Source organism: Octopus bimaculoides, chromosome 25, assembly GCF_001194135.2.
Source record: "Octopus bimaculoides isolate UCB-OBI-ISO-001 chromosome 25, ASM119413v2, whole genome shotgun sequence".
NCBI lineage: Eukaryota > Metazoa > Mollusca > Cephalopoda > Octopoda > Octopodidae > Octopus > Octopus bimaculoides.
Genome location: NC_069005.1, coordinates 24,073,420 through 24,085,658, shown reverse-complemented (window position 1 = coordinate 24,085,658; position 12,239 = coordinate 24,073,420). Strand labels below are relative to the sequence as shown.

The window sequence follows — 12,239 nt, the reverse complement described above, 5'->3', positions numbered from 1 at the left end:
TGCAAGTGGCTGAGCACTCCAGACACGTGTACCCTTAACGTAGTTCTCGGAGATACAGTGTGACAAGGCTGGCCCTTTGAATTACAGGTACGACAGAAACAGGAAGAGTAAAAGAAAGTTGTTGTGAAAGAGTACATCAGAGTTCGCCACCATCCCCTGCCGGAGCCTCGTGGAGCTTTAGGTGTTTTCGCTCAATAAACACTCGCAACGCCCGGTCTGGGAATCGAAACTGCAATCCTATGACCTCGAGTCCGCTGCCCTACCACTGGGCCATTGCACCTCCTGTGCTTATTATAGAACCCTCATCATCCTACATAAAACAAGGATATTGGTTACAAATATCAGTTATAGTAGTGTTCCTTGGAACGGTCAATACCTGTACATGCATTCATCTAAGCGATCCCGCTTTAATTTATCCTAACTGCCACTGGTAATTTATAAAGAAAACTGTTGGAAAACAGTTTATAGCAGCGACTCCATCTAAGAATATCTGAAGGAATTGTAATTCCGAAATATCATCGGACTATAGATAACTAAATTACAACAGGTATATAGTCCATTTTTTGTATTATAGTGCATTGGTGTACCATTCAAAACTTCTTATTCTTTACAAACAATGCTTCAAGTGAACTACAATACTCTCCTATAATTCCTTTGTATTTGCCTTAACAACTCAACATGCACAGGAGTCAGTTACAAGAATGATTAACTACCAGATGTTGATGGTGCAGTCAATCCATCAGATGTACTTGAGCTCTTGTAGTAAATATAGATATAAATGTGGTGATCTCGTATTGCATTTGACTGTTTTAACTCTTATTCTATTAGCGTTATTGAAGAATCATTGGTTATCTTCCTTACTCCATTAATAATTTGCTTATTGCTGTCGTCACTAATCATGTTGACAGTAACACTATCCTTAATCTTTGTTTTATAAGCATCTTGTGTCTTTACAATTTTTAGGATGCAAATAAATAAATAAATCATTTTAACTGTATCTCAAAGAGAACACTACTTTAATAGTTTGTGATGTGTTAAAAATGCCATGGAAGGACAGAAGACTACTTGCTGGACACTGCCTACACGTCTGCATCCATGACAGAGGTTTCCTTTCGATCAAATTAGATGATTTGATAAAAGTGAGTCTTTTCCCCTTTTTCTTTTTCTTTTCTTTTTTTTTTTTTTTGGTTAAGAATACGAATGTAAAGGCTTTGAGAAATAAGTGGCCATTTCCAGTCTGTGCTTTCTATCCCTTGTATACTCAAAGTGGCCTGATCCAGCTTTTTGCAATGTTCTAAAAGTAATCGCATCAAAATCTCAAACCTGTGAGATAATGCATGATTAATACAAAGCAATGTGAATAAACAAACATTACATTTGACAGTCATGTAAGTCAGGGGATTTCAAACTTTTTGACTTGCGGACCCCTTTATATTTCAGGCTTTACCTTAGGTATCTCCTTATAAAACGCTTATGAAATTTATACATAAATATTTGCTTAAAATACCATTTTTACATTTGTTTATTTAAAAGTATTTAACTTGATCAGCCTGTTGCTGTAGTAGGATACTATTATATGGAAATGAACCTGAAACTATGTGGCTGGGGAGCAAACTTCTCAACCACTTGGTTATATATGTATTTTAAAATACAGACACAGATGAAATGCCACTAAGCATTTCATCTGGTGTGTTCTATTTAAGTGTAATACATTACCATCTACATTTGGATGCATTTAAATGATTTATTCACTTTGACTGTTTATTGTCTCTGAACAAATACTCTATTTGAAATAGAACTGATTTATTCAATCCACTAAAAAAAAAAAAAAAAATAGAAATTGGAATGGTCTCTGAACATAGATCTATCATTGTCTTCCCATTCTCACTGATCCTTAATTCATTTATCATTGAAGCTATAACTAATTTCAGGTTCGCTCCTACAGTGCAGAACCTTAGGCAAGTATGTCTTCCACAACTTCAGCTTGGGATAAATTTGGATAGAAACTCTGGAAGTTTATCAAGAGTACTGATTCTATTTTTAGGTGATAGACATAATCTGTCACCCAGTTTATTTCTCTACATCTTACAGGGATTGTTTTGTCCAGTTATTTTTTCAAAGTCAGTACGTTTAATTCTCGACAGTTGAATTTCCATAGATCTCTGTACATATCACAGATTTGTCTACATTATTCTCCTTTGAAGGTAGCAAACTGGCAGAAACGTTAGCACACTGGGCGAAATGCTTAGTGGTATTTCATGTCTTTACGTTCTGAGTTCAAATTCCGCCAATGTTGACTTTGCCTTTCATCCTTTTGGGGGGGTCAATAAATTAAGTACCAGTTGCATACTGGGGTCAATCTAATCGACTGGCCCCCTCCCCTAAAATTTTGGGCCTTGTGCCTAGAGTAGAAAAGTATATACTCTTTTTTCACTCTGATTTCATGGACAGAAACTTCACAGAAAAGGTGAATGAATGCGGGTCGTAAACTATACACCATGTATAATTGCGGCTGAATATAGTTCTTTTCGAGTCTGAAACTCGAAGTAACTCACCCGTAACTTTTGTATTTATTGAGTAATATTTCACAGTTGCTGAAGCTTGTGTTTCTTTTGCAGATACTAGGAAGAAAATTAAATCAATATAATATGAACTGATTTGTATAGAGAATCCACAGCACAGTGGAGTAGCTACTGTTCAGCCATAGTAAAGCATAAAGATTTGTTAAAGTATTACCAACATAGTTAAAACATATAATGTCTTCTATTTCATCCAATATTTAAATTTGTATACATGATTTTTTTTCAAAATATTTTCAGTTTTTGGTTTCATGGCTTCACATCAAGAAATGTAAACTAGTATTTTCTTATGGACAATTTGAGAATATTGAATTGAGAGGCCTCCTAGCAAAGACAACGTTCTGTTTTGTGGAAAACAGGACAGCGCCCTGCTACCATCAAAGAAATGGCTCTACTGATTATGCTGAAAAAGAATAGGTAGAAATCTCATACAGTGCACTTGGTATGAACTGGTTATACAAAAATCTAGTAAAATCACAGGTAGGCTAGACTTTGACTGTGGCAGAAGCACTGATGTAGGGACCAAGAGCAACAGATTCTTCTAAATGGCTCAACAGTTCCCTAGTTGAAAGCTTGTTAGCAAGATGACCTAATTGATGTTGTCTACACCACCTGTCTTTGTCTCAATTTTTTGTGAATTCTCCCCCTATATGGAAATTTCCAAGAGTCCCCATCAAAACCATGGCTATAAATGAGATGCATGCAACACATAATGGCAGAAGTTTACAGAGATTCCTGAGAAGATAGGTGAATGGGATTCTTGGTTAGACACTTGACCATGAGTCAAAACGAATCACTTTGTCTACAATGAACACCATACTTTATTGCCTCTCACCAACATGAAAAAAATAGGTATCTCATTTCCACCTCTAGCCATATACATATAAACAGACATTCCAGGCATACAACTCAATACTCTCAGTAATGAATCTCTGTCTTTATGTAAATAAATTTGTTGAGAACTTTATAAGATGACTTGGTTTTAGTATGGAGAATAATTATGTATGCAGCTGCAAACTTCACTTATTCTCATGCTAGCAAATTTATATCCTTACAACAGACATGTCTAAAATCAATGTTTTATTTTCTGCAGGCAACACTTGCAGACGTTCTCACATGCATGCACTTGATCCATTTATTTTTATGCAAATTCATTTGCAGTCATTTTCAAATGCATGCATACTATAATGGTGTTCCAATACTTCTGGTTGATTATACACTGGAGGCGCAATGGCCCAGTGGTTAGGGCAGCGGACTTGCGGTCATAGCACAGATCGCAGTTTCAATTTCCAGACCGGGTGTTGTGAGTGTTTATTGAGCGAAAACACCTAAAGCTCCGGCAGGGGATGGTGGCGAACCCTGCTGTACTCTTCCACCACAACTTTCTCTCACTCTTACTTCCTGTTTCTGTTGTGCCTGTAATTCAAAGGGTCAGCCTTGTCACACTGTGTCACCCTGAATATCCCCGAGAACTACGTTAAATGTACACGTCTGTGGAGTGCTCAGCCACTTGCACGTTAATTTCACGAGCAGGCTGTCCCGTTGATCGGATCAACTGGAACCCTCGTCATCGTAAGCGACAGTGCCAACAACAATTCTACACCATTCATGAATTTACAGAACTCGTTTTCTTGTAATGGTTTTAGTTTAATGTTTTTGCATAAAAGTTTGCAGTTTTCTCACTTAATGTTTGCTGCACTTTTCTTGTTACTGTAAACAACATGCATACATCCAATTACATGCATACCACAGTCTCTTGGCATTTTCACACAGTAGGAATACAAATCATGCTTTCTGCACCTTGCTTCCAGCCAGCTGCTTTCTCTATTAAGACCTCGATATGGCCCTGTTACAGATAGAATCTTATAATAATTCTGATTGTCATTGCATTACTTAGCCCGTCAATAATGCTTTTACGGGATTAGAGAAAGAGGGGGGAGAGAGAAACGTCCATGACATGAGGTAGAGGGAATGTAATTGTACTGCTTTCACGTAACTAGTTGAAGGGGAGAGAAAAAGAGGGAGAGAGAGAAGCATTCATGATGTGAGGTAGGGGGACCATAATACTTATGCTGTTAAAAAAGTTAGTTGAAGGCAGAGGAAGAGTTAAAAATGATTTTAGTCGAGGGAGGGTATTCTGGTGGTGAGGTTAAAGAAAGGGAGAGAGGATGGTGGAGATGGAGGTAGTAGACGTGGTGATTGATTAGTGAAAAGTGTTTTTTTTATATTACCTATCACTTAATGCATGTGCATGAGTGCAATTCCGTGAAATATTCACACTTCTTTACGTGGCATATATATGCAATTTAACTAAAGATTCTATCAATCATATGTATGGGATATTTTTTGTTTGTTTATGGGGGAAATGGAAAAATAAGAGTGAATATTTATTGTATGAGTGCTGTGTATTAAGTTTACAAAATTGTGCTTAAAGTATATAAAGTGCATTAAGTAATCATCGTATTCCAATTTCTTTCACTTTTCAATGAGTAGCAGATGATGAACTATCTATCCAGGCTACACTTTTAGGTTTTTTGAATAAAGGTTTCAGAAATAATCCAATAGGCCTACCATTAATTCTGTGAAATATTCATGGGTCCCACTGGTAAGTATAAATGGCTTAGCTCATCCAATATTTCACTACAGTTTACTGTAACATATATCAAAAAGTTCCTAGACTAGTTGTTTAATAAAAAGTAACTTATTTCCCTTAGTTTTAGCATCATCTCTTTCAAAAATTGGGATACAATACACCAGTCCCAGCATTCCTGCCACTTTTGGAAGTAGTTTTCCGTAAGCAAGTCGAGGAGCTTCTTCAATTCACTTTAGATCTCAACAAGTGTTAAAATGGTGATCTTATAACAGCAGCAGTTCCTGAAAAGACAGGTGAATAAGATCCTTGGTTGGCTACTCAATCTTGGGTTAAGAAGAATCACTTTGCCTATAATGAACATAGAATTAGATATCTCATTCTAGCTAACATGCATTCACACCTCTAGCCAGATATATGTAGAGAGATACACCTGGCATTCAGCCCAATACTCTTGGCAATTAATCCCTGTATTGTCTTTATGTATATAAACATGATTCATTGAAGACTTTAGATGGTCACTTGGTTTTAATTTGGGGAATAGCAGGCAGCAAAACCAAGTTACAATATGTTTCAAGGAAAAAGTTAATTTTCTAAAACCCTTTAAAATTTTGATTATTTGGAAAAAAATTAACTTCACTGAATTAACACAGCTTATTAGAAATTTTGCATACTAGGCTAAATGCTTAGTAGCACTCATTCTATCTTTACATTCTTCATTGAAATTCCACCAAGGTCAACTTTAACCTTTCATCCTTTTGGGTTGACAAAATAACTACCAGTTGAACACTGGGGTTGATGTAATCAATTAGCCCCTTCCCCCAAAAAAATTTCAGGCCTTGTGGAATTAGAATTAGAAATAACCCACCAAAAGTAATAATAGCCACTTGAATGTTTTTAGGGAATTTACTAAGTTTGATTTTAATCCAATTGCAATTATTCTACACATCATGTCCATATTATCATCATTATAGTCTTTGCTGTCTTTTCTATTTTATTTAGATAATGCATTAATAATATTTGTTCCAGTCATTAAGTAGGAGGGTAGTGGAGATGAAGATAATGGATATTGTGACAATTGCAACAACAAGTAATTGTTTCTCTCATTAAATTACTATAATCTCATGAATAAATTATTTATAAAATGCTGAATCACATGACGTTTTTTTTTATTGTTGTTTTGTTTTTTATTTTTAATTATTATATCACATTGTCAACCTATTAATAATATACAAAAGCAGTACAAACAAGCAGCAGTACTGACAACTTCAGATATCTTTAATAGAACTAAAATGAAAGATACCACCACTAATTCTCATCGACCAAAGCCATTCACAGAGCTTAGGTCAGCCCATGGCTATAGTAGAAGACACTTGCCTGAGGGGCCATGCTGAGCTTCGATCAGTTGGTTGACTTGAAGCGCCGTTCACTCTCGGAAAAGTGGGTGTAATATACGTATGCTAGACAGTTGCAATGAAGCATGGTCCAAAGATCGAATAGGTGCAGTGACAGACATGTTGTGGTAGAGGTTAGGTGAGAATGAGATCAAGGGTGGCGATCGAGAGTTTAAGAGACGAAGCCAATTTATGGTAAGGGTTGAGAATAGCAAAGGATTCTTGCACTGGCAGCATTGGTGTGGGATATGAGACCCACAGGGGGCTGTGAGTGTTGAAATTACCAAGCATGATGATCCCAGCAGTGAGATGTTCTCAGTGCAGAAAAAGGTGGTTTGAGGAATTCGGGGGAACAATAGAGGAATGCAGGTGCACATGGGAGAGAGAAGGTAGATTTGGTCAGTCTGAACATGAAACAGGTAGAATACTTTGGCTGGATATGGCTGATTCAAATGTTAAAGGGTTAAGCTGGACAAATTGGAAGATGTTATTGCTGAAATCCAGGTAACAGGGAAATTGGAGTTTCTGTATATACAGACCCACCTTTTGGAGTGGAATTAAAGTGTCCTGGACAGTAAAGATGGGTCGATGATAAGGATTGATAAATTTGCATCTCTGAAAGAAATAGGGTGTATGGTTTGCATATAAGAGATGATGTATGTGGATACTGGCTGGATAAAAGTCCACAGATGTTTGAAAAGACAAAGGAGAATTGGTCAAAGGGTTTTTGATTTATTATTTGGCATTGAGAGAAATGGTGCATGACAATTCTTTAAGTTGGAGACTTAGACTGAATGTTTGCAACAGAGCAAACGCCACTGAAAGTACCCTAGGGTCAAATGGTGATATTAAACTGGGCCACATTGTACACCTACCACCCAGGATTAAGCAATGAATTTAAAAGATTTAAAGAGATTAACAACTATGGTAAAAAATTTGTTAGATAGCTGAAAAGATGTAAATATTTAGAAAAATACAAGAACATCAAGTGTAGTAGAATGCTAAAATACCAGACTGAATCACCATCGCCATCATCATTTTTTATATATATATATATATGTCCAACCCATGCTAGCATGGAAAGCGGACGTTAAATGAAACATATATATATATATTTTTTTTTTTTTTTTTTTTTCCATGGTGTCTTTGGAGAGATATGCAATACTGCAAGTCAGCCTTTTATTTTTGAATAGGAATAGATTATGGAGGGTGATATTTTGATTAATTAGGGATGTCTTGACCTATATCAAAATTTAGATTTGAAATCTGATCACTATTAATTTACTATTAATTATGAAACTAATATTTCCAGTAGCTTATAAACAAGGTCACTTTTTTTCTTTCCAGTTTAAAAAGTAATTTACTTTTTTTTTATTCACATTGAAATTTTTTAAAACTTCTATGTTTACCCCTATTTACTCAACTAAGATTTCTAGAATGACAGAAGAAAATATATTTGGTTAGCTAACTATTAGGTGAAACTGCTTATTATACAAGATAACCTAATTTAGTTGGTAAGTAAATATTACAGAACGAACTTAACTTCACACTTCTCTAATATGATTAAAGCAAGACTTTAAAACAGGTTTTCTTTTCTCTTTTATTTACAATCTTTCAAAGATCACTAGTTTGGAGAGTTGTAGATGATTTGATTTATCGTCGAGGTGAACATCCGACTATCTGGCCCGTTGGTACCTTTAACGGGATATAAGTTGTCGCAAATATTGGAGCTAAGTTTTCGGTTTGAGAACAACTTCTTTCCACAGGAAACACGAGCTCTGAAAAGAGTAGTAAAACTGCCCAATTCCCACCGTCAAAGTTAGTAAAAAAAATTTTTTGAGAGAGGAAAAAGAAAAAAAAACAAACGAATCAACAAGAACTCGAATGAGAGAAAAAAATTAAAGAAAAAAATAAACCGACGATGTCGGGATTTGAACTCGGATCGGAGAGGACCAAACTAAATGCTTTTAGTCCGACTTCCCAGTTCTTTCATATCAGGAATAAATTGTAAAGGACTTGTAAAATTTTGTCGGGAACAGTTAAGCAGAACATAATTAGAGGCGCATGACGATGCTGCTATTCAGTACACAAACTTCGCATATAAGGTGTACCCGCTATCAGGGTTGAAAAACTACTACTTACACCGACAACATTATTAACTATATAATAAGATAAAAAGTAGTCTACAGGCTGGGGATTGGCTTTTTGAACAAAAGGGAAAAAGAAACGAAGACAAGTGTGTAAATAGAAAGAGAATGTGAGAGGAATAGAAAGAGAAGTGGAGAAAATGAGAGGAATAGAAAGAGAGAAGGGGAGAAATGAAATGAATAGCAGGATTAAAATGCGAATATTTAGATAAACAGAAAGATAAGAGGGAGTGAAACACAAAAATAGAGTAAGAGATAAACTGAAATAAAAGGCGAGTCAACAAATTATACAGATTTCTCGTCATTCGGCCGTTCATTTCGCTGTTAATTTTGGTTGAATCTATTTGTATACCAAGGTATGATTGCCTTTTTTATTTATTATTTGTCGACTATTGCTGGCTCTTGTTCAAATTGTTCAGATTCATCTATGAAAAGTTTCGTAACATCTATTTTCTTGTTAATTACAAAGTAAGAAGAAAGTAGTTTTGTTTTTTTAGCCTCAGGTTTAACAATCATAGTGCAGACTTATGATCCAAGGTGTTCCAAGCATGACCATCCAGTATTCTTTTTTTTTAAGTGTAGTGTAGGGTGGGGACTACAATGTGTCCTCTTTTTAATGATTTGACATAATTTAAAGGCGATTTAGTTACTATTTCTAGCAGGTAAATGTCTACCTATAGGCTTCCTCGTCAGCTTGGAAGTAAAAGAGTGAATCAAGATTTTATATTCATTATTTTGTTTATGCTCTCTCTTCATATACCCCATCACTCTTTCGCACATCTGATGCCTTTTAGATCTCCACTAACTTTTCTTTATTTATTTAATTCAATCTTTCTTTTTCCTTCAAAGCCCCGCAGTCGGTCCACCTTTCTAGAAATAGCAGTTAAAATCTCCTTCAATACAGCACCTTACTCGACACAGCTGCCTGAAAATAATGAAACAGGCACGATGGTCGTGGCTGGATCGTGGCCATTCGACCGTGGTTAAACAATAACAAATATTGAGTGATTACGAAAGAATTTTTTTTTCGATTGTACTGCGGCTAGTTTGTTTATCCTGAGAAGATTTGGTGGGTAGAGACGTAATCCCAACTCGATGAACTTCTTAACAACAAGAACATGTTAATATGTTTTATTCTTTGGTTAAAACAACAACAAAAAAAGACAGGAAGTAAATCTATCAGTCTTCAAAAATAGTAAGAATATATTAGATAATCTATTGTTTGAGACATCATGTCTGAGAAAGATACATCTCAGATGTTTGGTTTTGTTTTTTAGTTAGGAATAATTTTTTTTGAAAGATTTTGCGATCAAGAAACAAGTGTCCGTATATATTTCTGCAATGGAACTAAATCGATGGGACCTACTACTAAGATATTTGATTATGCAATGTCTTTCATCGGAGACAACAGAAAACGAGTTTTCTCAGTTGAGTATGAATGGAGTTCAATCTCTACAGCAATTTACTTTTTTGGCACCCACTAATAATTTTTATTTTTGTTTCTGTTTTCGTTAAAAACGAATTACGTTCATTTCTATTATTAACTGCCAAACAGTGAAATGAATAAATTGTTTTATTTTTGCCTAAATTAACCTTGTATCTTCCAACACGAGGAAGTTGAATAATAATTCCTTTTAAAGTAAGAGAAATTATTCCGTATTTTCTCACAGTTGGAGGTTAGATTAGATCAAATATGGTAAAATACGAGAAATTGTTCCATTTCTTTCAACGGCCGAAACGGTTTCTCATTACTAAAACTTCTACCAAGTCACTGGTTTAGACTTATCAAGGTGATTGTTCATCTTACAGCCGTAAACACCAAGAAAATGCTAACTAGAATTACAACTCTATAACAAATTCACATGTAATTAAATTTCTCTAACGAAACAAACAATAATGGTTCAAATATATATACTTGATTATGCTATTTGAAAATAAGATATGTAATTGTATAAAATATATATTTGACTCTATTATTTTCCCCCAAACATACACAATTCACATGCAGCTTAGCCACCTCAGACCAACTAAGCATTGATTCTATAAACAAAGACCTTTAGGACCCTTCAATGGAACCATGCCAACCTACTTTTACCAGCAAAGAATAAAAAAAACTCAAACTCTGTCACCACACTGCATCTCTGCTAAACATGTGTTGCACTCAGCTAAGACCCTCACCGAAGCTCCAAGTTCAAGGCCTCACTAGCACTGAGGACCTCTCTGAGTAGAAACACATCCTTAGCTTAACTAGAACTACAGCCCAAAGACTTGTCCTTCAGATCCAGAAAATGTCAGACTCTCAACAGCTGTTGACATTATTCTGTCCCAGATCTGGGACAATACTGCTAGTAAACACATCCAGAGAAGGGTCACTCAGCTAATTGTAATTCAGTCACTAACAGATACGCTCTAGTTTGTAACCCAAACACATGCTGTCTTCCCTCTCTGCCTTTTCTATTGCTACTGTAATCTCAGAGCTGGCTGGTCTTATACCTCCATCACTCAGGCACCTCTAACCCACTCAACTTTCCACCTTTTGTTACCCTTGGTGCACTCATCCCCTCACTGATCACTATGCTTAATCCCTTCTCCCCCAAAATATTGGCCCTTTGGAATCTTGCTGCAGGTGTTAACCTGAAATAGTTTAAGCAGAACATTAACACCCTCAAGATGGCTGGTCTCAAGGAGACCTTGTGAAGGTCATGGGGGGGGGGGGCAAAAAGCATTGGCACTACTTAAATACAGAGGTCCCAATGCATCTATGTAACAATGTTTCTACAGTGCACACTCGTTAGGGTAGGGTTAGGGTTACATAGATGCGTCAGGACCTCTGTATTTAAGTAATACCAAAAAACTAACTGATAGTAATTTTGTTAGATTCTTTCTGAATGTTATGTCTATGATATGGTTATTGTGTGTATATATATATGTATATATACGTATATTTAGAAAGTTGTTTGTTATGGCTGATCAGAGAGTGATCACTGGTTTCACAGCTATAGAATACTTGGCTGTATAGGTGACTTATCAGACTTGAGTTGGCAGAGACACATAACCTCTCTACAACTGGAGGGAGGAAAACATCATGTCAGTTAGTTTTGTAACTCAAAAATATCTGGAATGAACCCTACCAGTGAGCTTTCAGGTGGGGTGGGGTTATCCCCCTTACATCAGTTCCAGTTATGTCCATAATGATTTTCAAAGCTGGTAGCATGTTCCTATTCTGCAAATGAAGAACTCCAAGATTGCAACAGGAAATGCCTCTGGTGGAGGCATTAACTAAATGTTTCTTTTCTGTGCTGGTTGTGTTACAGTTTGTGCTCTTGTGCTGGTAGTGTTACAGTTTGTGCTCTTGTGTTGGTTGTGTTACAGTTTGTGCTCTTGTGCTGGTTGTGTTACAGTTTGTGCTGGTTGTGTTACAGATTGTGCTCTTGTGCTGGTTGTGTTACAGTTTGTGCTCTTGTGCTGGTTGCGTTACAGATTGTACTCTTGTGCTGGTTGTGCTCTTGTGCTGGTTGTGTTACAGTTT

At 36.1% G+C, this 12,239-nt stretch overlaps 1 protein-coding gene and 1 long non-coding RNA gene across 2 annotated transcripts in view; both read left to right on the top strand.

Annotated features, from left to right (window-relative positions):
• The first annotated feature begins 6 nt into the window (after positions 1-6).
• Positions 7-6,321, top strand: LOC128250789 (uncharacterized). The gene is made up of 2 exons (XR_008266771.1): positions 7-5,184; positions 6,172-6,321. It is a non-coding gene; the product is annotated as an uncharacterized LOC128250789 (long non-coding RNA).
• A 3,379-nt stretch (positions 6,322-9,700) lies between these two features.
• The window catches only part of LOC106881605 (DNA damage-regulated autophagy modulator protein 2), a 36,978-nt gene continuing 34,439 nt past the window's right edge, over positions 9,701-12,239 (top strand). Inside the window, exon 1 of the mRNA XM_052976839.1 lies at positions 9,701-10,137. Coding sequence (XP_052832799.1) covers positions 10,066-10,137 — 72 coding nt within the window. The 5' untranslated portion in view covers positions 9,701-10,065. The remainder of the gene's footprint in view (positions 10,138-12,239) is intronic.